Below are 27,687 nucleotides of genomic sequence, written 5' to 3'. Positions count from 1 at the left end.
GACAGGTCAGTCAGAGATTCTACTGAAGGCAATAGCTCGAAGCTGCTCATTAAAAAAATAAACAAATAAGAAAAAACGTAAAAAAATGGAAGTGAACTGTGCATTTTGGAGTCTATGAACTCAGTTCAAAATTAAAAAATGTGAACTATGAATCTAAACTAGTTCACTTATATCTGTGTGAACTGAACCTTGAACTAGTTCTAACAGGGTCTAACCCATCTGACCACAGCTACTTTTGCTGCTAAAGTCCACATCCTGTTTTGCATCTCGTCTTTGTAATTTACTGTTGCAGCTAAGATATTTTTGCTGGATAAAATAGTGTTGCAAAATGCATGAATCTGAGGAATCAATTAAATGGGTGATACATTATTGTGCTTTTATTGAAAACGTGTCAACATGTTGTCAGCTTTTACATGTTCATCATATTGTTAAAAATCTATAACAATAAAGTAAAATCTTCTTGAGATCAGGCCGTTTCAGAGCCTCAGAGTAAGATGGTGATGATGGCCGAGGATACCAGCAGCAGGACGACACTGGGACCAGTTGGTATTGCGCTGTTACGCAGATCCCTATCACAGCATTTCATGGGGTTTACACATACAGCACTGTGTCCACAGGCCCTTGTTACATAACCTGTAAGACATGATGGGAAAAACTCGGTTTCAGCAAGTCAACAGTAAAGCAACAAAGACATGTTTGACATACAGCTATCAACACTTCTGGTGTAGGAGAACAATTTACCGCTGACTTCAAGGGAGTAACATCGGTTGAGGGCAGAAGAGCAAGTTGTGGACTCTGTGCAGGATTCGGAGATGCTGGATGTACAAGTGTAGCATCTTAATCCACATGCTATACAGGAATATATGAGATTGAGATCAGTTAGACATTTTTCAAATGTTACAGGAACACTTAAACTGAGATCTCTACTCTAAGTGGTGAGTCTTTGCCACAGGCTCCTGTGCAATCAGCTAATGAAACGCTAAATGAGCTTCACCTTTCTCTTAAAACAGACGAGGTGAAATATTAAACTGCAAAGTGGACAAACAAGAGGAAGTTTTAAACATGAATAACTTTGTTCTAGAAGTCAGTCATTAACAGTATTAGAACTATCATAAAGCAAAGCAGGTTTTTGATTGGTTGGACCAGTTTTGATTTAGACTTTGAACTTTATATTTTCCTCAATGTTCCTCAAAGTTTTACCCCTTGCAAAAAAACAAAAGACAAAAATGTATTATTCTTGTACGAGTGACAAATATCAGACACTTTCCTTCACTTCCTTCTTCATCTAACCTCTCAACTGTGAAAATATAGAATACATCATCACATATGCTTTTGGTCCTCGTAAGAACGCTGTTACTTTCCTCTGAATTGCCCTGATCAGTGGCACATGACAAAGTCTGGATGAAGAGACGGATGCAGAAGCTCACCATGACTCACATGTTGCCCGTTTCCCTTTTAAAAAAAACTAATGTATTTATATTCATAAAGGTCCATTATCCCCACACAACAATGCAGTTCATTTCTCAAATGTGACTCAAGTCAGGTTGTAGATGTTGTAATGTAGTAATCCATAGCCTATCTGGCATTTTACATTCAGTACTACTGCAGCCTCTGTACAGTTTAAACTGACCCCCCACCCACACATTTCCTTAAGTTTTAAATTCACATGAAAAACCTTGTAATACACAATGAAATGTGGCCCAACACACAATATATATTTATTCATTTATTATTATTATTATTATTATTTTTAATTAGATATTTTTTTCTGAATTCTTAGAAAAGATTACATGGGGGGGGGGGGGGTGCTGTGATGAACAGATGTCAATATGTTGTCTTTGACAGGTTTTATATGTTTATTAAATGTTCAAAAATCTGCAAGAATAAAACAAGCAGCGAAACGGCTTCTCTACAACTGCGGTGTCCTTTCTGTAACATTTTTTGGATATACCATTAACCTGTCCAGGAGGTTGCGGGATAATGTGGGGTAGGACCCAAATACAGGACAGAGCAGCAAAGGCAGGAGTAAGCAAAAGGTATTTAATGATAAAAGCAATACAAAACTAAAGGTGCTGCAGACAAGGCAGATATTCAAAACTTAATGAAACAAAACTTCTATGAAACATAATCCATGACGTGACAAGACAAAACTATGAGACATGAAACAAAAAAACTACAACAAGTAACAAGAATCATGATTATAGAGCTAAACAAGACAAGGTATGAAACGAGTACGACATGGCAGAGAACAAAGTCGAAGGCAGGGCTATATATACACACAGGGAAAATAGGGGTAAACAGCAGCCAGCACCAACATTGTTTATTAACGATAGTAAACATATTCAAGGAACATAATCCACTGAAGTTGTTCGAAATATTAATTATTTAATAAAAATATAACTTAAACGTTTAACGGTGAAGTCATTTGATTCAGGTTCGTTGGTGTTTTGAGTAAATGTTTTATGACAACTTGACAAAGTTCTGCAACACTCGACAAAATCTACAGCTGTAATTTAACCAAGTTACTACCTTTATTTATTTTGTTGTGTATAACTAAAATTAAGACATAACTGATTATTTCGAGTGTTATATATCTTCTGGTGAACTTACCTCGAGCAAGGTGAGCTGGGGTGCTGGGAGGACGGGTGAGGAAAAAGGGGGAGTTGGCCGCTTTGCCGTGTTAGCCGGCTGCTAGCACCTCGGATAGCGGTTAGCCTAGCTCGGTAGCCTGAGCTAACACGGTAGCGGAGAGTTGAGTGGGCGGGTTTCAGCGTCCAGGCTGCCTTAGGTCCGCCCCAACACGACGCCCATGTCCATATTTGGAGTATCCGAGTGTGGGCGGAGTAAAGCAAATCCAACATGGCGACCGAAGTCTCCGCCCACTAGAGGCTTCATTTTTTTTTTTTTTTTTTTTTTTTTTTTACAAACTTTATTTAAGCATTGCATTCGTACAAAACATGTCAGCAATAAACACACACATTACATCAATAGACAGTATAACAAGTAATACATGAGGCTTGAGGTAAGGAAGGAAAATAATAATAAGAATAATAAGACGAAAACATAAATAAGTACATTAAGTAAATAAAGGTAAAAACAAAAAGAACTTAAAGATTAAATTCTTTACACAAGGCTTTAGTTTTCACAGCTTTGGAGTTTGTGCAACATTTAAGAGTGTCCAGGTAGGAATTTAAGTACGCTATGAAGACCTTAATACTGGGTTTCTGATTTGCAAATTTGCTGGTATGTATATGGAATTTGGCTAATAATGAAATGAGATTAATAACAAATAATTTCTTGATAGGCAAGTCATTAATAAAGAAACCAAATAAAATGTATTCAATTTTTAAGTTTAAGTGAATGCTCAATTTACTACTTAGAAAGAGACTGATGTCACACCAAAAAGCTTGACTGAATGTACATTCCCAAAAAAGATGAACTAATGTTTCATCTGCATTGCGACAAAATGAACAGAGAGGGTCGATATCTCTTTTATATTTAATCAGAGCTGAATTAACTGGATAACACCTATGTAATAATTTCAAAGAAACCTCACGCACCTTGTTCGAGATGAAAAACTTCCTAGGTAATAACCATACTCTTTCCCAGTTCACATCAAAATACAGATTATTCCAAAAAAATATAGAAGCCGGCTTACAAGTTATATCTTTTTGAATTATTTCTCTAATGCACTTATTATTCGTTTTTTTGCTCAAAAAAGGGTCTGAATTTCCTATGTATAATTCTGATTGAATAATTGGAGGGTTAACAATTGGTGGGGGTCTACCAGTAGATGATAGCAAAATATTTAAACCTGAAGGAATAGCATCGAAAACAATAGCAAATTCTCTTGGGAGTACAGGAATATTATATTCTGATAAAAATTCAGTGTAGGAGAACAGCTGACCCTTCTTGTTAAACAACTGATAGACAAATATTATCTCATTATCAATCCAATTCTTTAGAAACAGTGATTTATGTTTGAAACAAATATCCTGGTTATTCCATATATAACATTTGTGGGGGGAAAAATTGTGTTTATAAACCAGGGACCAGCATAAAAGTAACTGCTTATGAAAATTAGAAAGTTTTACAGGAAGTCTTTCTACCTTGTAGTTGCATCTTAATACAAAGTTAAGACCTCCTAAAGCCTCAAATACATATGTTGAGATGAAGTTCCATAACGAATTTGGGTGTGTTAGGTACCTTTTGATCCATTTAATTTTGAATGTGGAGTGTAAAGTATGAAAGTCTAAGACATTGAATCCGCCACTGCTAAGCTTGTTTACCATTACATTTTTCCGAATCAGATGAGATTTTCTTTTCCAAATGAAGTCAAACAGGGTTTTGTCAATTGTGGTAGAAATTTCCTTTGAGACCTCAAGAGTTGAGCTCGCATATACCAGTCTAGATAGGCACTAGAGGCTTCATTTTTGAATTCAGAAACCAATGGGTGACGTCACGAAGGGTTTGTCCATAGTATATACAGTCAATGGGAAAAACACAGGGAATAACACAGGACAGGAAACCAGAAACTTAACAAAATAAAACAGGAAACAGAAACCCAGGAAAACTAAACAATCCATGACACAACTGGGTTGACCGGGAACTTTTACAGATATTGAATACAAACACATTTGAAACAACACTGATGTTCAGACCAGCAGAAGGATGACACTGCAAGAAATTCAGCCTGGTCATAATAAGGATTATGAACTTCATTTGCTGTTTTGTCTCTTTTATATTTGCTTTTTGTAAACTTTTAATGTCCGTAAAAATACATTTAATTGCACTTTAATTCAAAACAGTAGAAAAATAAAGAAAATATCCCTGGCCAAAACTGAACAGACCTAAAGTTAAAGTGCCATTTTAAGTACTTTTTCAGAACAGTATTGACTTTTAAAACAAAAAACTAATAGTTTGGCCTGCCTACATATCTTATCTGCCTACTCAGATCCGTGCTCCTAGCTCTAACAGCTCCAGCGGTTTCTGTGCTCACTGCAAGGGTTGAAGTGATTCGGTGATAGGCAAACTTTTTTCTTTTTTTTTTTTTTTGCACAACTTGCATAAAACCTTGCTTTTATCAAGGCTTCCATTTTTTTAAAAAACACATTTACATCAGTCCTAGCAACGTACTTTTATCCGATTCCTTCATTTTGGTAGCTGTTAGCCGAGATCTGACATGTGCATCAGTGTAATCGATGTAGGCCTACCAGGAAATCGTGCACTGACAAAAGTTTCGCTTGTTTGGAATGCAAACTGCGATTAAATGTGTTGTTTTTTTAACGCGTTATTTATTTATTTATTTATTTGAGATTAATTAATCGTAATTAATGCATTAAAGTCCCACCCCTAATTAATACAAAGGCTACATTATCCTGGCCCAGTGAACAATGTTCTGGTTTCCAGAGAGATGATGGAAACACTGAATTGAAAGACTAGTTGCTATGGAAACGTCACATTGTTCATTCAGAAAGTAAAAACAGGTAGGTTATAAAATCAAGAAGTCTCTGTTCTGAGAGGGAACAGTTAATTATATGCAGCTAAGATATTTTTGCTGTAATATAAAATATCAATGTGAAATGTGCAGATCTAAGGAATGAAACAATTAAATGCTCAATGTGCTTTTATCGAAGAGACATCAATATATTGCCTGTGACAGATTTTACATGTTTAACAATAGGTCATCATTCTGAGTTGGCCAAATTTACTAAGAATAAAGTAAAATCTTCTTCATATGAGGTTGTTCCAGAGCCTCAGAGAAAGATTGTGACGATGGCTGAGGATACCAGCAGCAGGACGATACTGTGACCAGTTGGTATTGCGCTGTTACACAGATCGGTATTACAGCAAGTAGCGGGGCTGATACATAGCTCACTTCTTCCACAGCTCTTAGTGACACCACCTATGAGACCATAAAAAAAAAAAAAAGTTCAGCAACAACGAAAGTCAACAGGCAACAAATCCAGCAATATATCCACTCAAAATGTATTTGATGAACAGTTTTAAAATTGTGGTGTGGAGGAACAACTTACCAAGCGCTTCAGCAGACATACACTTGTTCAGTTCATCAGGACAGGCTGCTGACACGGCTCAGGGAAGAGGAACTTCACTTTTTCACGTTTTCAAGCAAAACATAATTGTTTTTTTTTTTTTTTTTTTGCTGTATTTATCTAGAACTAAATATCCCAAATATCCTCTTTCATTAGTGGCCACTTTTCGCATCCTAAAAGTGGCCACTAATCAAAGACAATGCTCTCTGCAAATGTTTTTATTTTATTCTTAATCCACCAATCATCATGCCACAGAGGCTTTTAGATGGCGTATGCTCCAGTGCAGGGCCGTTTCTAGCTCCGTGGGGGCCCTAAGTAAGACGCTGTTTGGGGGCCCCTAGTTTGTCAAACTTCGATGAAGAGATTCCTAATCCTTAGATGGTCCACTAAGACGCCACAATCTACTACACTACATGAGCAAAACAGACTACAGTTAATTAAACATCTTACGTTGAGCCACTCAGGCAAGTTAAACTGATGAAAAACTATAATACAGGGAGAACAACAATCCTCTATGTGTCAATAAAAAAAAATAGATTTTGAGAGTTTACTTTAAATAACAAAAATACAACAAAGGAATATGATGGTCCTGGCGCTTCCTGGTCAGGAAGTTCAGAAGATCCCTCTGGGCCACTTTGAAAAAAACAATTGTTGCTTAACATTGTTGTTGCTTAGCATCTTCTACTTCCGGCTCCAGCGCGAGCAGGATGCCGATCCAGCAGCTCCGTACGTGTCATATAGTTTTAAGTGCTTAAAGTGTGTTTTTTTCAACTTTTTTTTTTTTTTAACTACACTTGCTGTGTAACTTTATATATCCTATGGATACAACGTCTTTTTATCGGCAACACAGCGGTGGACAATTTGTTTATTCAAGGGAGAAGCTGCTTTCACTCCAAACAATGGGACGAGCCGGCATTGTTCACCCCATACCTGAGGAGCTGAGGAGGCGACGAGGCCGTTTGATACTCCAGCTCCTACAGACAGTGACTGCCCACTCCACACCCCCATCACGTCTATCATCACCTCGGACTGCAGAGGTCCCCCACCCGCCACACCCATGGACAGTTCAACCCCCTCCCCCTCCCCACCTCCACCACAGACAGTTCAACCCCCCTCCCACTCCCCACCACCACCACCACCACAACCACAGACAGTTCAACCCACCTCCCCCTCCTCACCACCACCATGGACAGTTCAACCCACCTCCCCACCACCACCACAACCACGGACAGTTCAACCCCCCTCCCCTTCACCATCACCAAGGATCAGCAGAGAGCTGAGGAGGCTGCGCCCAAGGAAAGCAGCGGACCCAGACAAAGTGTGTCCAAGGCCTGCTCTGCTGAATTGGGGGAGCTGCTTCAACATGTCTTCAACCTGAGCCTGCAGCTGGGGAGGGTCCCCGTGCTCTGGAAGACTTCATGTCTCATCCCGGTTCCCAAAACAAAACACCCCAGGGAGCCAGGTGACTTCAGACCAGTTGCATTAACATCCCACATCATGAAGACTTTTGAACGGCTGTTGCTCCATCTCCTCAGACCCCAGGTCCACCACGCACAGGATCCACTGCAATATGGATACCAGGAGAAGGTGGGCATGGAGGATGCCATCCTCTATCTGTTACAAAGGGCTCTCATCTGGATAAGGAGAACGGTGCTGTGAGAATCACGTTTTTTGATTTTTCCAGCGCCTTCAACACCATCCCTCCTGCTGAGAGACAAGCTGACAGAGATGAGGGTGGACTCACACCTGGTGAAATGGATTACAGACCACCTCACAGAGAGACCACAGTATGTCAGACTGAAGGACTGCACGTCGGACACTGTGGTCAGCAGCACCGGAGCACCACAGGGGACCGTGCTCTCTCCCGTCCTCTTCACCTTGTACACATCTGACTTCCAGTACAACTCTGAGCTCTGCCACATGCAGAAATACTCAGATGACACTGTGATAGTTGGCTGTATCAAGGATGGACGGGAGGGGGAGTACAGGAGCCTGGTCGCGGACTTCATGAGGTGGTGCAGGTCCAACTATCTGCAGCTGAACACCTCCAAGACCAAGGAGATGGTGGTGGACTTCAGAAGGAAGAAACCACATCTCCAACCTGTGTCCATCAACGGGGTCGATGTGGAGGTGGTCAGGACTTACAAATATCTGGGGCTGCAGCTGGACGACAGGCTGGACTGGACAACAAACATGGACACACTCCACAGGAAAGGACAGAGCCGTCTGTACTTCCTGAGAAGGCTGGGGTCCTTTAACGTCTGCAAAAAACTGCTGCAGCGTCCTCTTCTATGCTGTGGTTTGCTGGGGAGGAAGCAGCAAGAAGAGGGACACTGCTCGACTGGACAGACTGGTGAGGAGGGCTGGCTCAGTGGTGGGCACAGAGCTGGACTCTCTGGTGACAGTGGCAGAGAGAAGGACCCTGGACAAACTGCTGTCCATACAAGACAACGCCCACCACCCTCTGCACAACACCTTCATCAGGCAGAGGAGTGTGTTCAGTAGCAGGCTGCTGTCTCAATCCTGCTCCACCAACAGACTGAAGAACTCTTTCGTCCCCCTGGCCATCAGACTGTACAACAGCTCTCAGTGATGGCAGGAGGCACAATAGACAATGGACAAATCATTTTGCACCACTTACCACTTACTGGTCATTGCCATGTCTGTCTACCTCTGCTACATGTGGTGACTGTGACCTTCATTCATTTATTCATTTCATTCATCTGTTTACAGCCTAATTTAATTGCACACAGAGTCCTCCCCATTTGTAGTTCTCATATTTATAAAAAACAAAACAAAAAAAACCTTCTGCCTTTACTGGTCACTTTATATTTTTAACAGGTCACTTTATTTTTTTAACATAGTTTATAGTTGTATAAAACATTTTATTTCTAGTTACTTTCTATTTTTTATATAGTTTTTGTATTGTATGTTCAATGTATGTTACTGCTACTGGATGCTTGAATTTCCCTCGGGATCTATCTATCTATCTATCTATCTATCTATCTATCTATCTATCTATCTATCTATCTAACATTATCTTTTACAAATAATGTTTTAGCGGCGGCACAGTGGGGAGGTGGTTAGTACTGATGCTTCACAGCAAGAAGGTCCCGGGTTCGAATCTATGGGCCGACTGGGGCTTTCTGTGTGGAGTTTGCATGTTCTGTGTCCCACCATCCAAAGACATGTTCATTAGGTTCAATGGTGATTCTAAAGTCTCTCTGTGTTAGTCCCCTGGCTCTTGCTCAATAACAGCTGGGATAGGCTCCAGCCCCACGACCCGAAGTGGTTACAGTGTGAATGAACAAAGAAGTGAGTTATAAATTTGTGTCGGATGTGGTGACACAGGTTTCAGAACTAAGTGGAACATTTCAGGGTCTAACCCGTCTGACCACAGCTAACATCCATATGCTGTTTTGCACCTCATCTTTATAATTTGCAGTTGCAGCTAAGATATTTTTTCTGTATAAAATAGTGACGTGAAATTGTTTGATTCCTCCTTTCTTCATAGATAGATAGCCCTTATGGGACAATAAAGGCTATCTATCTATGAAGAAAGGAGGAATCAAACAATTGGTAACACTTTATATTAGGGAACACCTATTTATCATTAACTAGTTGCTTATTAGCATGCAAATTAGTAACATATTGGCTCTTAAATAGTCATTATTAAGAACTTATTAATGCCTTATTCTGCATGGCCTTATTATACAACCAGTAAGCCATTAACTAAGAGTTTTCCCTCAGTAACCTCAGAATTATTGTCATGGCACACATTTTGTAGCCTCTAGATATCTTATTTTGTTGAAATCTGTCAGAAAAGAGACTATGTTATTAAGTGTTTTTTTTATTGGTCAGTTAAGGTCACGTGACCATAAGTTACAGGAAGTGCAGCCATTCTTTCTCCATGCGGTCAGGCAGACAGCTCCTCTCCTCTTTTCTTCTACGTGAGTGCCTTGGAGAGCCTTTGCTTGTAAGTTTTGTTAGTTTTCTGTGTTCCTGTTCAACAGAGCATATAAATAATTTAAAGATTCTTAAGTTAGATTTAAAAACGATTGTTTTGGAACAAACAATGACTGTAATAATATAGTTCGCTAAATGCTAAGCTAAGCTAAATGTAGCTTATTGTTATGGCTTGTGCGTTGAGACTGTAATCAATGTAAATTCATTCTGGATTGTATTTTGTGAGTTACTAAAGTACTGTAACTTTATATTCATTTCAGTTTTACAAAAAAGGATGGAAAGAAGAGTAAAAAGGATTCAGTAAACATGCTCCTGCGTCCGACTTTCTCTAAATCCTGCTGTTAGCTATCTGTCAGTTTGTGCGTATATGATACACGCCTCAGGGACAGAATAGTAAAAAAGCAAATCTCACAGCGGGTACTACAGTTAAAAGAAAGCAAGCTTCACCTTAAGTCTTCCTCGCTCATCATCACGCTATACGCCTAAGACGGCATCAGCAATACATGATGGCAGACAAAAGTGAAAATGCAACGGAGCAAAGCCAAGCATGTGAGACTAGATCCATAGCCTCCTGTTCATCACATGGATCAAGACGCTCATCAGCTAGCGTAGCCGCTGTTAAGGCTCGCGCTAAGCTCGAGGCAGCTCGAGCTAAGACTGAATTCCTCAAGAAAGAATCTGAAATTAAGATTGAAAAGGCCGAATTAAAAGTGAAAGAAGCTCGTATGGAAGCGACTCTAGCAGCTGTAAAGCATGAAGGTGAGGTAGCTGCAGCTATCGCTGAGACAGAGGTGTTAGAGGCAGCAGCAGTAAGCGAACTCGAAGAGAAGAAATCAGATGTAAGTAAAGTTTCTGAACGTGTTCAAACCTACATTCAATGCCAGTCTCGGCAAGGGTCGGCAACTCCTGAAGGCGTTGAGCCGTATCACCTACCTCTAGAGCCCATCATCCACGAACTAAGATCAGAATCACCACCGCGGCAGCATAGCTCTACAGCTCGAAATGATAGAGCAAAGTATGAAAAGCTTGATACTGATGACACAACATGGCAGCCTCTAAAGTCAACACCAGTGAATCGTCGCATCCCCCCGGTATCACGTTTCTCCACCTCACCAGCAAAGCCTACACCACAACCACCGCTCAACAACGACACCAACATGGGCGATGTTGCCAGGTACTTGGCACGTCGTGAGCTTATTACGTCTGGACTCACTAAGTTTGATGATCGCCCCGAGAGCTATTGGCCGTGGAAGTCATCTTTCATGAACGCCATAGAGGGACTGCACTTATCAGCTAGTGAGGAGCTAGATCTTCTGTCAAACTGGTTAGGAGAACAGTCTGCACGTCACGTGAGAAGAATTCGAGCCGTGCACATAACAAATCCCACTACAGGCCTGGAAAAGGTTTGGGAACGCCTGGAAGACTGCTACGGCTCCCCTGAGATTGTTGAAAGGTCTCTCTTTGACAGAATTGATAACTTTCCACGGATTAGTAACAAGGATGTTGTGAAACTTCGAGAGCTGGGAGATCTCCTACAGGAAGTGGAGTCTGCTAAAGAGGAAGGTTTCTTACCTGGACTGACCTACCTCAACACTGCTCGTGGTGTAGCACCGATTGTAGACAAATTACCTTACAATCTTCAGGAAAAGTGGATGGCTCAAGGTTCTCAATACAAAGCAGTACACCGTGTCGCTTTTCCTCCATTCTCATTCTTCTGTGACTTTGTCTGCAGAGAGGCACGGACACGCAACGATCCAAGCTTTGCCCTTTCATCAGGAAACCAAGGTTCGTCAAAATGGGAGCAACCAGCCAAGAGGCCAGGGAAAAGTTCCATCTACACCCACAAGACAGAGGTCTTGCCAGATAATGTGAGGCAGTTGAGCAGTTCAAGTAAAGGGTTGGATGATGTTGACAAGAAATGCCCACTTCATAAGAAGCCACATCCCCTGAGGCGCTGCCGGGGATTCAGGAACAAACCTTTAGAGGAGCGTAAGAGTTTCTTAAGGGAAAATGGCATATGCTTCAGATGTTGCGCTACAACCACCCATTTCGCTAGGAACTGTAGGGCAGCCATCAGATGTAAAGAATGCGACAGCGACGCTCACGTTGCAGCCCTACATCCAGGACCACCTGATGCAACTTCAACCGAGCATGGCGGGGAGGAAGATGCTGAAGCACCTCAGCCAGCTGTCACTTCAAAGTGTACTGAAGTCTGTGGTGGTGACAGAAGTACAAGGTCGTGCTCGAAGATCTGCCTAGCTAAGGTTTACCTGGAAAGCTGCCCAGAGAAGGCAGTCAAGCTCTATGTAATCCTAGACGATCAGAGCAACCGTTCACTCGCGAGGACTGAATTCTTCAACCTGTTAAATATCAAAGGAGCAAGCTCGGCATACACCCTACGCACCTGCGCAGGTGTGACAGAAGCCACAGGGAGAAGAGCTACAGGGTTTATCGTTGAGTCTTTAGACGGAACGACAAAGGTGAAACTGCCTACTCTGATTGAATGCAATAACATGCCTGATGACAGAGCCGAAATACCAACGCCTGAGGCAGCACAATGGCATGCTCACCTAAAGCCCATTGCCCATCGCATTCCTCCGCTGGATCCAAAAGCGCAGATTCTTCTACTCCTGGGTCGCGACATACTCCAGGTCCACAAAGTGCGTGAACAGAGGAATGGACCCACTAACACCCCCTACGCGCAGAGACTCGACCTGGGTTGGGTCGTGGTGGGAGACGTCTGCCTAGGATCCGTGCACAAGTCCGCAGATGTGAGTGTTTACCGCACTCATGTACTTGACAACGGACGCCCTTCTCTTCTTCCTCCATGTCCCAACCGGTTCTATGTCAAGGAGAAGTTCAGCAGTAAGCCTCTGCCTGACGTTTCTCTTGCAAGTGACACTCTTGTCTTCGATGACTGTGCCATAGGAACCACCATCTTTGACAGGGGAGCGAATGATGACAAGATTGGGCTGTCTATCGAAGACAGACAGTTTTTGGAAATCATGGACAGAGAAATGGTGAGGGATGACAGCAACAGTTGGGTGGCGCCACTCCCATTCAAAACACCACGCCAGCGGCTCCCCAACAATAGAGACCAGGCATTGACACGTCTAACTTCTCTCCTACGCACACTGGAGAAGAAACCTGAAATGAAGGCCCACTTCGTGACCTACATGAAGAAGATCTTTGATCGGGAACACGCGGAGGTAGCTCCACCCCTGCAAGAAGGCCAAGAGTGTTGGTACTTGCCTAGCTTCGGGGTATACCATCCACAGAAGCCTGGGGAGATCAGAGTTGTCTTCGACTCTAGCGCACAAAAACAAGGCATCTCTCTGAACGATGTTCTTCTCTCGGGTCCAGACCTGAATAATAGTCTGCTCGGGGTTCTACTGCGCTTCAGAAGGGAACAAGTGGCCGTGACTGCAGACATCGAACAGATGTTCCATAGTTTCATCGTAAGAGAGGACAGTCGAGATTTCCTGCGTTTCTTGTGGTTCAGGGATAACGACACCAGCAAGGAGATCATCGACTTCCGAATGAGAGTGCATGTGTTCGGTAACAGTCCGTCTCCTGCCGTGGCCATTTATGGTCTCCGACGCGCCGCTGCCTGCGATGAAGAGGAGTTCGGTTTAGATGCTAAGCATTTCGTGGACAGACAGTTTTACGTCGATGACGGTCTTCTGTCAATGCCTACAGCCGCTGGAGCCATCGATCTGTTAGCACGGACACAGGAGATGCTCGCCGCTTCAAATCTGAGACTTCACAAGTTTGCTTCTAACCGCAACGAAGTAATGGAGGCGTTCCCCATTGAAGATCGTGCAAAGGGACTCAATGACCTTAACCTGGATGTTGAGCCTACTCCTATCCAACGCAGCCTTGGCCTTAGCTGGGATCTGAAGAGGGACGCATTTACTTTTCGTGTAGCCAACACTGAGAAGCCCTTTACACGGAGAGGCACACTCGCTACAGTAAATAGTCTCTTCGACCCACTCGGGTTTGCTGCACCAATCACGATCCAAGGCAAGTTCCTTCTACGGGAATTATCAAGCGAGGCTCTGGACTGGGACTCTCCCCTTCCTGAGGACAAGAAAGAGCAATGGAACACTTGGAGGAATTCTCTGCATGACCTTGAGCAGCTGGAGATTCCTAGACCCTATGCAGCCACCACACTCTCTACAGCTTTGAGAAAAGAGCTTCATATTTTTTCAGATGCCTCTGTCAAAGCAATTGCGGCAGTAGCATATCTCCGTGTCATCGACAGAGAAGGGACGTGTCACACCGGTTTCGTCCTTGGTAAGGCAAAGCTGGCTCCACAAGCAGCTCATACCATCCCCAGACTAGAGCTAGGAGCTGCTGTTTTAGCTGCAGAACTGGCAGAGTTGGCTATAAGTGAACTTGACTTCACCCCAGATGCCGTGGAGTTCTACACGGATAGCAGAGTCGTCTTAGGCTATATCTATAATCAGACAAGACGGTTCTACGTGTACGTCGGCAACAGAGTGCAGCGTATTAGGAAGGTCTCAAGCCCATCCCAATGGCATTATGTCACTACGAAGCATAACCCTGCAGACCATGCCACTCGCTCCGTGCCAGCAGCTCTGTTGAACACCACCAACTGGCTCACAGGACCTGCTTTCCTGTCACAAAACAAGGAAGAACCTTCTCTGGAGGAGGAGAGGTTCGACCTCGTTGATCCAGATAAAGATGTGGAAGTTCGTTCTCTCGCCACCACTCTATCTATTGAGAGCTCCAATCTAGGATCCCAACGTTTTGAACGATTCTCTTCGTGGAGATCATTGGTGAGAGCCACAGCTTCTCTCATACACATCGTTCAGTCTTATAAGGCAACGGAAGATCAAGACAGAACCTGCAGATCGTGGCATCACTGTACAAAACCTTTCACAGTGGCAGAACTGTCGAAAGCAGAAGCAGTCATAATCAAGACTGTACAGAGAGAAGCTTATAGAGAAGAGCTAGCTTGCATTGCCAATGGGAGGGACATTCCTAGATGCAGTGCTCTGGAAAAGTTGGACCCCTATTTAGATGAAGGAGGCCTTCTCAGGATTGGAGGTCGGCTTAAGCATGCTGCTTTGGATTCCAAAGAAAAGTTCCCCTTGATACTTCCAGGTTGCAGCCATGCCGCAAAACTGCTTGTGGAATACTACCACGATCGAGTCAAGCATCAGGGTCGCGTGTTCACTGAAGCCGCTGTTCGTTCTGCTGGATACTGGATCGTTGGTGTTAGGAGGCGCATCAACAGCATCCTTCACAAGTGCGTGACATGCAACAGGCTTCGTGGAAAGATGACTGAGCAGAAGATGGCGGACTTACCCATCGTTCGCCTGAGTGCTGAACCACCATTCACGTACGTTGGGCTGGACGTGTTCGGCCCCTGGACCGTTGTCGCAAGACGTACACGAGGAGGGCAGGCACAAAGCAAAAGATGGGCCGTTCTCTTCACCTGCATGAGCTCCCGAGCTATACATATCGAGTTGATTGACTCCATGGATTCATCCACCTTCATAAATGCCTTGAGAAGGTTTTTTGCTCTGCGAGGACCGGCCAAACAGATTCGCTCAGATTGTGGGACCAACTTTGTAGGAGCATGTAAGGAGCTGGAAATCCTGCAGACCGATCCCCATGAATCCAGAGTGAGGAAGTACCTCAGCGAAGAGGGCTGTTCATGGGTCTTCAATCCGCCCCATGCATCCCACATGGGAGGGGCCTGGGAACGGATGATAGGGGTCTCTAGACGCATACTAGATTCCATGTTGCAGCAGACCAGCCCCTCTCGCTTGACACACGATATCCTCTCTACTCTGATGGCAGAGGTTACAGGAATCATCAATTCAAGACCTCTTACTCCCATCTCAACAGACCCAGAGTCACCTTTCTTGTTGACCCCGGCCATGCTGCTCACGCAAAAGCCCTGCACTCTCCTTTCCCCTCCAGGCGACTTCAAGGAATCCGACCTCCACAAACAACAATGGAGGCAAGTGCAGCATCTTGCCAACATTTTCTGGAGCAGGTGGAGGCGTGAATACCTGGCAACGCTTCAAGGTCGAAGCAAATGGCAAAAGGAACGACAAAATCTGAAGGAGGGTGATGTGGTCCTTCTCAAGGACTCGCAAGCCAAGCGTAATGAATGGCCCATGGCTTTGGTGACTAAAGCATTTGCTTGCAGCGATGGAAGAGTGAGAAAAGTCGAGCTCAAGGTCACAAGACAGGGAACAGTCAAGACGTTCCTCAGACCTGTTTCGGAAACAGTTCTTCTGACGTCAACCAAGGACTGATGTTTTAAAGTTTTCTTGTGGACATTCCCTTTAATCTTAGTTACATAGTGGTATCTCATTAATACCAGGCGGGGAGTGTCATGGCACACATTTTGTAGCCTCTAGATATCTTATTTTGTTGAAATCTGTCAGAAAAGAGACTATGTTATTAAGTGTTTTTTTTATTGGTCAGTTAAGGTCACGTGACCATAAGTTACAGGAAGTGCAGCCATTCTTTCTCCATGCGGTCAGGCAGACAGCTCCTCTCCTCTTTTCTTCTACGTGAGTGCCTTGGAGAGCCTTTGCTTGTAAGTTTTGTTAGTTTTCTGTGTTCCTGTTCAACAGAGCATATAAATAATTTAAAGATTCTTAAGTTAGATTTAAAAACGATTGTTTTGGAACAAACAATGACTGTAATAATATAGTTCGCTAAATGCTAAGCTAAGCTAAATGTAGCTTATTGTTATGGCTTGTGCGTTGAGACTGTAATCAATGTAAATTCATTCTGGATTGTATTTTGTGAGTTACTAAAGTACTGTAACTTTATATTCATTTCAGTTTTACAAAAAAGGATGGAAAGAAGAGTAAAAAGGATTCAGTAAACATGCTCCTGCGTCCGACTTTCTCTAAATCCTGCTGTTAGCTATCTGTCAGTTTGTGCGTATATGATACACGCCTCAGGGACAGAATAATTATTGTTTATTAGTAGTAAGTTAAGAAGTTGTTGTATATGAATTCCGATCTCAATATGCTTTGTTTAGTATGGACTTTATAAGGTGGTAGTACCACAAGAATAGTTATTCTCCCTTAATAACACTTAATGAATATGGTCTGTTAACAAAACACAAAACTACAAGTGTTAATAGTCCCCAAATAACTCTAAATTAAGTCTTTGCTACTTAGAATATGTTCCCCATACTAAAGTCACATCTTGATCATTACTAATTCACTAATAGTTGAACACTTATTAACCAACACATGTTCCCTAATCTAAAGTTGCCTCCTTTTCACACTTAGTTAATATATTATAGCACGTAACTACTGCAATGAACAAATGATGGGTTACATCTTTGAAAAAAATGAATCAATCTATAGGTTCCCTCTCATTCAGTGGTAGAATAACAAAGACAGCACAAGAACAAATACCTCATTTATTAAACAGGTTCAGGTTTTCCCAAGGCTGACAACAAAACTGTGTGAACTTGCTGTGTAGTTTAACTTACAGGTAATGGGGTCTGCCTGAAAATTCAAACACTGACAAATATCGGTGTATATAAACATGTCATACAATATGGTATGAAATGTATAAGCAGGTCATACTGTATGATAATACAGGTACTCTTGTTGAAAATCTGTTGGATCCTTTAACCAAAATCTCCCTGCTTAAAAAAAACAAAAAAACAGGAAAATATAAAATACTTCACAATATTAAGTACAAAAATACAAAATATTGCACAATCTAAAAAATATAACAAAGACTTAATTTAGAGTTATTTGGATTTATTACTTCCTACTAATAAACAATAATTCTGAGGTTATTGAGGGAAAACTCTTAGTTAATGGCTTACTGGTTGTATAATAAGGCCATGCAGAATAAGGCATTAATAAGTTCTTAATAATGACTATTTAAGAGTCAATATGTTACTAATTTGCATGCTAATAAGCATCTAGTTAATGGTGAATAGGTGTTCCCTAATTAAATGGGTGATACATTATTGTGCTTTTATTGAAAACGTGTCAACATGTTGTCAGCTTTTACATGCTTATCATATTTTTAAAAATCTGTAAGAATAAAGTAAAATCTTGTTGAGATGAGGTTGTTTCAGAGCCTCAGAGAAAGATTGTGATGATGGCTGGGGATATCAGCAGCAGGACGACACTGGGACCAGTTAGTCACAGTGTATATTTTAAGGTGGAGGAGGGTTTGGCAACAAAATCTAATACTTTTCTCCCTGCCTAGTTAGCCATAGCACTTGTTTATAGCCGTAGCAAAGATGCTTCACAGACTAGCTTTGCAGGTTTTAGACGACGTAAAGTTGTCTATCTATCTAGTTCTCACAGAGCTGGACCCACCTCGGTCGGGGCTCAGGCAGTGACTTGATCATTCCTGAATTCCTGATTCCTGTCTTGTAAAAGCTCCACTATCCCCACACAGCCAGGCTATCTACGTTTTTGTTAACAAAGACAAAAACTAGAAGAATCTCATTAGTGGGAGCAAATAATCACTACTGTTGAGACATAACTGACATTTTACACTCAGCACTTTGAAACTGATGCATAGTTTATGAAACAAAAAATAAAGAACCTCATCACATTTCAATGGCCAATGTTTCCGTTTCATTGACACCTTCATTCTTTCATGATGCAATGTTCAGACCGGGTAAATGAATTTAGCTCCTCTCACATGTGGACACAGTCAAAAACAGGATCAGAGCTCAGTAAAACTTCATCGTGGCTGTGAAGAAAAAACTGTGAAAAGGGAGTCATCTTTTTTCACACTTAAATACTCACTCTTCCCCCTTCATGTGAAGCACCTAAACCAACTAGGGGCTACAGTTGATGACAAACTTTAACCAACTGTCTGTGCTTTCGACTTTGGTACCTTTTCGCACGTTCGGTCTCAAAACGAGGAGAGAGAGGGGCCGCTGCATCCGTACGCGCCGCCATCTTGCTGCTGGTTTTGGTGCTGAACTCTGATTTTTCTGTATGTTGTGAACATATTGAAAAATTGACAATAAAGAAATCTTGAATCTTGAATCTTTTGCTGCCTACAGATAACAGCAACAGAAAATGATGAAGAATGCTAATATGTTGGTAGTCACGTACAGTTGGCGAACAGTATTAACACAAGAAAACTTGTGTCACACAAGCACATCATCCATGCACTGGAGAACACAGCAGCAGTCGTAGGACCAAGTTCTCCCCCAGTGTGCCAGATATGCAGAAGATGCATGCTGATCTAAAAGATTAAAGTTGATCATGGCCTCCCAAGTTACTTCCATACTGCCACAGAGTAACAGTAAAGTTTGTGTTTTTTAGATTAGTAGTGAAGGTTAAATATGATTCCAGATGATGCTGAGATTTGTGACAGGGTCTTATGTGATCACGTCCAGCTAAAAAAGAAACAGCGGCCATGTCACAACAGGCAGTTGCCTTAGAGAAGTGGTTCCCAAAGTGGCGGGCGCACCCCCTAGGGGGGGTCGCAGAGCCACTGCAGGTAGGCGCAGGTTGCGGATCAAATTCGAGGGTGACAATTTTTCGGGACTCCCGCGAGTCACGGTATTCCCGCGGTATGAGAGTCAAATTCACTGTTGGTAACATGATAGGGACGGGACAGAGCAAATAATCAGCGGGAGCGGGCGTGACCCGGACGGAGGACGGAGCCGGAGATTAGCCGGGGGGGGTCTATGACATAGACTCAGAGTTTTGTGTTTTGAGATCAGAAATTCTCCCTAGTCAAAGACAAGGACATAAGACAACGATGTACGAGGCTTGGGTTATAATCAACCAACGAGAAAACTACGTCCTCACAGCGAATTGTACCTGTATAGCGGGTTAAATAGCATATTATTTGGTGTTGTGGGCTTCGATAACAGTTCAGAGCTCTATGGTATACGTAGTGGTTATGTAAAGATGAATTATGCTTTTGTGTTACTGTCCTTTCAGCTGGCAAATACTCTCCTTTCCATATCATAAATCGTATGCCTTGCCCTGTAACTTTCCCATAACCAGGGTTTGAAACATGAACAACACAGTGACAACAGCTTTACATTTATTTATTCATTCACATTCATTCATTCATTTTACAACAGCTTTACATTTTCTGCTCGTAGTGTGTCAAACTCCTGTCGTAGGTTGACAGTCCTCCTGAAGTTGACTGTGTCTCAGGTTCAGATTATCGTACTCTCTCTTTGGAACTGGGATATCCTCTTCAGCTTTAATATAGAGAAGCGAAAAATTAAAATTTTCTTCTTCTTATTAAAATAAAACACAAACACGTTTGTTTAGCCTAGCAAGCTACTAGGCAAATCTAATGCCAGCTTATCAAACTTTAGCTGCATTTTATTATTATTCTATATCATACAGACAATCACTAATGTAAACAACACTTTCCCGTCACTGTGCGACGCTCACCACCCTTAAATCCCGCTACATTTCTTCCAGCAATTGACGATGTTTTTGATCATGATTGTAACGCTGCGATAAGTGAATGTACCTCCCCCAGATTAGATTTGCTACTGACACCGATTCCAAATTCTGACCTTGTTCTCTACACTGAAGGCTCGGCTAGTCGGCCATCTGATAGTGTTCATTTGGCCGGCTGCGCTGTCGTTACTGATTTTGACATTCTGGAAGCTAACGCGTTACCACAGAAGACGTCCGCACAAGCTGCTGAATTGTTCGCGCTCACGAGAGCTTGCGTACTTGCAGCTGGGAAAGTGGCCACGGTTTACACAGATTCTAGATATGCTTTTGGTGTCGCTCATGACTTTGGCCAAATCTGGAAAATGCGCGGGTTTGTAACGTCTTCTGATAAACCATTGCAACATCACACGTTGATAAATGACCTTTTGGATGCGATTTTGCTTCCCTCTAAACTCGCGATTGTAAAATGCGCTGCACACACCAACGGTAATGATCCTGTCTCACGAAATGCGAGGGCTGATGCATCAGCTAAACAAGCCGCACTTTCCTTTTCCTCTTTGGTTCACCAATGCGTTTCCACCCAACCTTGTGACCCCATCACACTACCTTTCATTAATGACGTTTTGGCCCTACAAGGCCAGACCGATGAAAGAGAACGTAGTCTTTGGTTAGCTTAAAGGTTGTTCTATTGATAAGGAGTCTAGCTTGTGGCTCCACCCTGATGGTCGACTGGTTTGCCCTCGTGCTCTTTTACATGCGTTTGCGCATGTTGCACACGGCCCAGCACATGTAGGGAGAGGGGTGATGAATAGGGTGACCAGATGTCCCGCTTTGTGCGGGACAGTCACGCATTTTCATTACTTTTCACACGTCCCACAAATTGAGACGTTGTCCCGCATTGTTATTGACAGTCAGACTCCAGTTTTGAAATGCGTGTTTTATAATCTGGCATTTATCAAATAGCTGTTTGGAGAAAGCAGTGAGGGCTGTCATCAGGGGTCGGGGCGGGCTGTTTGATCATGTCAATCATGTCAACACAAACGTAGCCTTTGTCCCACATCTGGTGAATTGGGATCTGGTCACTCTAGTTCTGGTCTTGTCCGAAACTTGTTCCTTTTTGGTCATCCTTTTTTGAAGTCATCTCTAATGCTTATGCCTATAACATCTCACCGTCTCCTTTGGTTGCTGTTTTTGGCTGGTTTTCTGATCCAACGGGATCTGTTCCTCCTGTTCATTTACAGAGGGTCATTGCCTTTTCGTCATTACTAGCTAGACGTCTGATTTTATTTAAGTGGAAGGCTGCTACTCCTCCATCATATCACCACTGGATTAGGGACGTTATGCAGAACCATAGGATGGAAAAGATCAGATGTACCCTCAACGGTTCCATCAGCAGATTCCACAAAACCTGGGACCCTCTAATAACTTATGTGAACAATTTACCTGGTCTGGACCAATCCTGTAACAAGAAGTAGTAGGTGCACTTGTTGCTTTTGTTGTTTAGTTTAGTTTTTGTTTGTTTTTGTTTTTCTCCTCTTGTCTGTTCCTGTCTGTTTGTCTATGACGAGTTTGTCACGTTGCTTGTGGGTTTGATCTGCTCTATTTGTTGTCGGGATTGTTTTTCTGTGACTATTTGTAAAACAAAGAATATGATTGTTTTGTATGATAACTGGAAAATTACAAATAAAGTGTTTAAAATTTTTTTTCAAACGTCCACACCATGACATTCTGATTAGTGGATTTGAGAATGAAATACTTCTCTAGTAACAGATGAATGTGGTTCATCCAGACACTCAAAGAAAGACTCTGGTGATGGCTGAAGATACCAGCAGCAGGAGGACACTGGGAGCAGTTGATATTGATATAGGCTAATTCTAGACAGTCTCCTATTGTGCAACATCAGGAACAAAATATTAGAACACCATATTTTAGGTGAATTGAATCCCTTTAAAAATGATAGAATTGCTTTCATCTCTTTCATTTTGAGGGTCATATCTTGCATTATCATTGAATACAAATATCCAAAAACGTTAAAGAAGGCCAACTGAACTGAAAGTTTCTTGGAGATGTTTCGCGGCTCATCTGAGTAAATTCTTCAAAACTGAAGCAAGAGTGACATTGAAGATGTTACTCAGATGAGCCGCGAAACGGCTTCTCTACAAATCCAGTTGCCTTTCTGTAACATTTTTTTGGATATACCAATAAGGAGGTTGCGGGATAATGTGGGGTAGGACCTAAATGCAGGACAGCGCAGCAAAGGCAGGAGTAAACAAAAGGTATTTGCAGACATGGCAGGTATTCAAAACTTCTATGAAACATAATCCATGACATGACAAGACAAAACTATGAGACAAGAAACAAAAAACTACAACAAGTAACAAGAATCATGACTTTAGAGCAAAACAAGACGAGGTAAAACTATGAAACAAGTACAACATGACAGAGAACAAAGTGGAAGGCAGGGCTATATATACACACAGGGAAAGTAGGGGTGACGAGACACAGGTGAAAACAATCAGGACGAAGACAATCACAAAGGCGGGAAGATACAGGAAGGGCAAGCTAACTATGAGACAAAAGGGGAAAACACAGGGAATAACACAGAACAGGAAACCAAAAACTTGACAAAATAAAACAGGAAACAGAAACCCAGGAAAACTAAACACAAACCATGACATAACTGGGTTGACTGGGAACTTTTACAGACGTTGAATACAAACTCATTTGAACAATGCTGATGTTCAGACCAGCAGAAGGATGACACTGCAACCAGTTGGTGTCTAATGGTCCCAAAGCCTCAAGTTCGGGAAGCTGCAGTACTTAAACTGCATTCAAGGGAACTTGATGAATCCCTGATCAACAAGAGATGTTGCTGGGTAAGCAAGAAATTCAGCCTGGTCATAGTAAGGATTATGAACTATACTTGCTGTATTGTCTCTTTTACATTTGCTTTATCTGGGTTTTATTTTCAGCTGCACAGATGCTACTGAATGATCATAGAAATATTTATTTAGGAACACTACTGGCAGCAGTGTGTCTCTGTAATGGTATTTGTTTCCATTTCTTGAACTGTAGGCTACTATGTCATTTGGTCCTAACGGTAGATAAAGTTGGGAGTTCAGTTTAATTGGGTCAGAGCATTTGGGTCTTTATCTGAATCTGAACATTTACAATTCTATGACAAGGAAGAAAACACTAGCTCTGATGAAGATCATGTGATATGACTGGAGCCACCTAATACAAGTGACCTTGTGTAACAGTAGAAACTGAAATTATCCCTTTGACGTGATTAATTTTGCTTATTCAAATTGAAATTTACAAATTAAAAACGTTGTAAACTTTTAATGTCTGGAAAAATACATTTAATTGCATTTTAATTCAAAAAAGTAGAAAATGAAAGAAAATATCCCTGGCCAAAACTGAACAGACCTAAAGTTAAAGTGCCATTTTAAGTACTTGCAGTACTTTTTCAGAACAGTATCGCCGACACGTATTATCCATACTCAGACCCATACTGCTAGCGCTAACAGCTCCTGCGGTTTCTGTGGTCACTGCAACATGCTTTGCATTCAGTTGGCACCGCAGGGTTGAAGTGCTTCGGTGACATGCAAACTTTTTTTTTATTTTTTTTTTTTTGCACAATTTGTACAAAATTCCGCTTTTATCAAGGCTTTCATCAGGTAGTTTTTTCTGTTTGTTTGTTTTCTTTTTAATAAAATTTGGCCGTTACTCAACTCTGCCTTGTGCATCAGTGTAATTGATGTCCGCATGTTTGGAATGAAAACTGCGATTAAATGCGTTATTTTTTTAACGCGTTACTTTTTGTAATTAATTAATCGTAACGCGTTAAAGCCCCACCCTATTTAATACCTACATTATCCTGACTCAGTGAACAATGTTCAAGTTTCCAGAGAGCTGACGGAAACACTGAATTGAAAGACTGGTTGCTATGGAAACGTCATATTGTTGTAAACTTCCTGATTTTTTGTCTTGTAGAGAGTCTTTGTTGTGACCGTCCTCAATCAGAAAGTAAATGCAGGTAGGTTATAAAATCAAGAAGTCTCTTTAGTCCTGAGAGGGAACAATTAACTATATGCAGCTAAGATATTTTTGGTGTAATATGAAATATCAACTTGAAATGCGCAGATCTAAGGAATGAAACAATTAAATGCTTAAAATTATTGTGCTTTTATTGAAGAGACATCAATATATTGCCTGTGACAGATTTTACATGTTTAACAATAGGTCATCATTCTGGGTTGACCAAATTTACTAAGAATAAAGTAAAATCTTCTTCAGATGAGGTTGTTGCAGAGCCTCAGAGAAAGATGGTGACGATGGCTGAGGATACCAGCAGCAGGACGACACTGTGACCAGTTGGTATTGCGCTGTTACACAGATCAGTATTACAGCATTTCATGTGGTTGATACATAGCTCACGTCTTCCACAACTCTTAGTGACACCCCCTATGAGAAAAGAAAAAAAAATCACTTTCAGCAACAATGAAGGTCAACAGGCAACAAGTCCAGCAATATATTCACTCAAAATGTATTTGATGAACAGTTTTAAACTTGTGGAGGAACAACTTACCGAGCGCTTCAGCAGATATACACTTGTTATATCCATCAGGACAAGTTAGGACATCGGTGCAGGATGAAGAGCTGGAAGCTGCACAATTGTAGCATCTTAGTCCACATGCTGAATATAAATATAGAAAATAATTTAAGACATCAATTTATACACACAGAAGATAAACATTATTTTAACATTTAATTTGAGTTGCCCTCCCTAAAGAACCCTATAAGATGAAATTGAGTTTATTGTCCAACTTCTCAGTCACCTTTCAGACCTTTCCCATGAAACCTGATTTATCATTAACAACAGTAATCCGATCTCAGACATTGAACATGTGTTTTTCCTCTGTATACTTGCAAATGACAGCTAAATATCATCAACTATAGTAATCTGATCATTCCTGTATCAGCCTTGAAGATATTTTGATTTGTAAAAGAACACAAAAACGAATGGAGAAGAAGTATCTGGCATTTTACACTCAGCACTCTTATGCACAGTTTGTAAAACAGATTTCACATTTACTTAACTGTCACTGTTCACATGACAAGACAGACAACGATTCACACTCACACTCACACCTACGGCCAATTTAGAATCACCAATGAACCTAACCAGCATGTCTTTGGATGGTGGGAGGAAGCTGGAGTACCCAGAGAGAACCCACGCAGACACAGGGAGAACATGAAAACTCCACACAGAAAGGCCCATTAATTTAGCTCCTCTTACCTGTGGACACAGTCAAGAACAGGATCAGGGCTCCGTAAAACTTCATGGTGGCCATGGAGACAACAGTAACTGAGCAGTGGTGAGAGGAAAGCCTGCAGCTGATAAGATGTCTCTGAGAAAGTGAAACAAAGTTTGACTCACGCGGAATTTAAAGAGTTTCTCAGACAGATGGTCCGCCCTTTCGGCTGAACCCTTGTACATGGCTCTTCTATGATACAGATGTGTCTTATGCATCACATGAGAGTGACAACAGTACTGACACAAACACACTTGCCAGCTGTTTTCACTGTGTAACAGCATCAGTCGATCTAGAATGAAAATTTCTGCAGAAAACCAAAACTTACCATTTTTAGACAAGTACATGAGGAAATTAGACTAAATAGATTTCCAGATGTTGTTGAGATTTGTGATAGGGTCTTATCTCATCTATACACAATAAACAGACATTGAAGATGTCTGTTTACTACATATCAGGCAGGGCCGTTTCTAGCTCCGTGGGGGCCCTAAGTAAGACGCTGTTTGGGGGCCCCTAGTTTGTCAAACTTTGATGAAGAGATTCCTAATCCTTAGATGGTCCACTAAGACGCCACAATCTATTACACTCCATGAGCAAAACAGACTCCAGTTAATATTAAACATCTTAAGTTGAGCCACTCAGGCAAGTTAAACTGATAAAAACTATAATACAAGGAAAAGAACAATCCTCTATACGTCATTTTAAAAAACACAAATTTTTAGTGTTTACTTTAAATAAAAAATACAAACCAACATTTATTTTAAAGTGCAAGAATAAAAACAAAAACACTAAAATAATGCTTATTTAACATCACAGTCTCACACTAATCAGCATAACAGCTAATGTACTTAATCAAAGTAATAATAACAGTTTATTCACAGTAACAGACACAGTGTATTGTCCTGCTTCCTGGCTTTTTTACTCACAAAGTCATCAATGATGTCCTCATATGACAGATGCTTGCCCATCTCATGCGTCCCGCTACGTGTGTGACGTAATAATGCACAGTCACAGCTTATCATTGCAGTTTATTTTATTTATATCCTACGTTTATTTTTAAGCATATAAGGGATGCAACAAACACACAAGATAGCTACGGATAAAGACAAGACATTTTAATTCTCCTCAGATGAGGATGAACATGCAGCTTTGGGGCCCCCTGGTGGATTGGGGGCCCCAGAATATTCACCTAGTTCGCCTATAGCAAGAAACGGCTCTGCCTACAGGATACAGCTCTTCCATAGTTGAAGTGAGGCAGACATTACCCGACTCTACATCGTCTAGAAAAGGATTACAGTTAGCTTGTCACAAGGAAACTTTTTCTAGACTGGGAGGTTACTTATTTGTTAAGCACAAGTTACAACAATCTTAATAATAAGAGGATCATTTTAATTCAACACAAACCTCAGCTGTCAATGTCATAGAGTCGTGTTCAACCGTTTTTCTCAGGAAACAGAAGAGAAATGGTTCAAAGCAACGACAACACTGGCTCAGTCAATCTGCTCTATTAAATGTATATGAAATAAATTTTGATTGATTTTCATGCATTGAATTACACAGACCTGATACTCTTGTTAATCACAGTAGATGGTGTTTACAATCATTGATAATAACATCTTGTACACTGACGAGATATTTCCATTCACATAGTCACATAAGCTGGAAGCTACACAATTGTAGCATCTTAGTCCACATGCTGAATATAAATCTAGAAAATAAATCAAGACATCAATTTATACACACAGAAGATAAACATTAACATTTTAACATTTACATTTTTTTTAATGTGCTGGAAATTCAGAAGTTGTGTTTTCCACTCTCGGACGTGCTTCCTCGCCACAAGTTTCAGTAAATTAAGTTTATTGTCCAACTTCTCAGTCACCTTTCAGACCTTTCCCATGAAACCCGATTTATCATTAGTATTTCAAT

The 27,687-nt window shown here is 41.5% G+C and overlaps 1 protein-coding gene and 1 long non-coding RNA gene across 2 annotated transcripts; both read right to left on the bottom strand.

The window, feature by feature from the left end:
* Positions 1-356: 356 nt before the first annotated feature.
* On the bottom strand, positions 357-2,885 carry LOC311493588. The gene is made up of 3 exons (XR_014699245.1): positions 2,611-2,885; positions 742-849; positions 357-633 (listed from the first exon to the last, which is right to left on the bottom strand). It is a non-coding gene; the product is annotated as an uncharacterized lncRNA (long non-coding RNA).
* Positions 2,886-24,653: 21,768 nt separating this feature from the next.
* LOC311493587 (lymphocyte antigen 6G-like) lies at positions 24,654-25,873 on the bottom strand. Its single transcript, XM_084552320.1, has 3 exons — positions 25,743-25,873; positions 25,032-25,139; positions 24,654-24,907 (listed from the first exon to the last, which is right to left on the bottom strand). The coding sequence occupies exons 1-3, from the start codon at positions 25,795-25,797 to the stop codon at positions 24,759-24,761; spliced, it is 312 nt and encodes a 103-aa protein (XP_084408446.1). The 5' UTR covers positions 25,798-25,873; the 3' UTR covers positions 24,654-24,758.
* Between the last annotated feature and the right edge of the window lie 1,814 nt (positions 25,874-27,687).

The sequence above is a fragment of the Chelon labrosus genome (genome assembly GCF_963514085.1).
Source record: "Chelon labrosus genome assembly, chromosome: 9".
NCBI classification, from domain to species: Eukaryota; Metazoa; Chordata; class Actinopteri; order Mugiliformes; family Mugilidae; genus Chelon; species Chelon labrosus.
The sequence above is the reverse complement of the archived record's forward strand: the minus strand, read 5'-3'. Positions and strand labels throughout refer to the sequence as shown.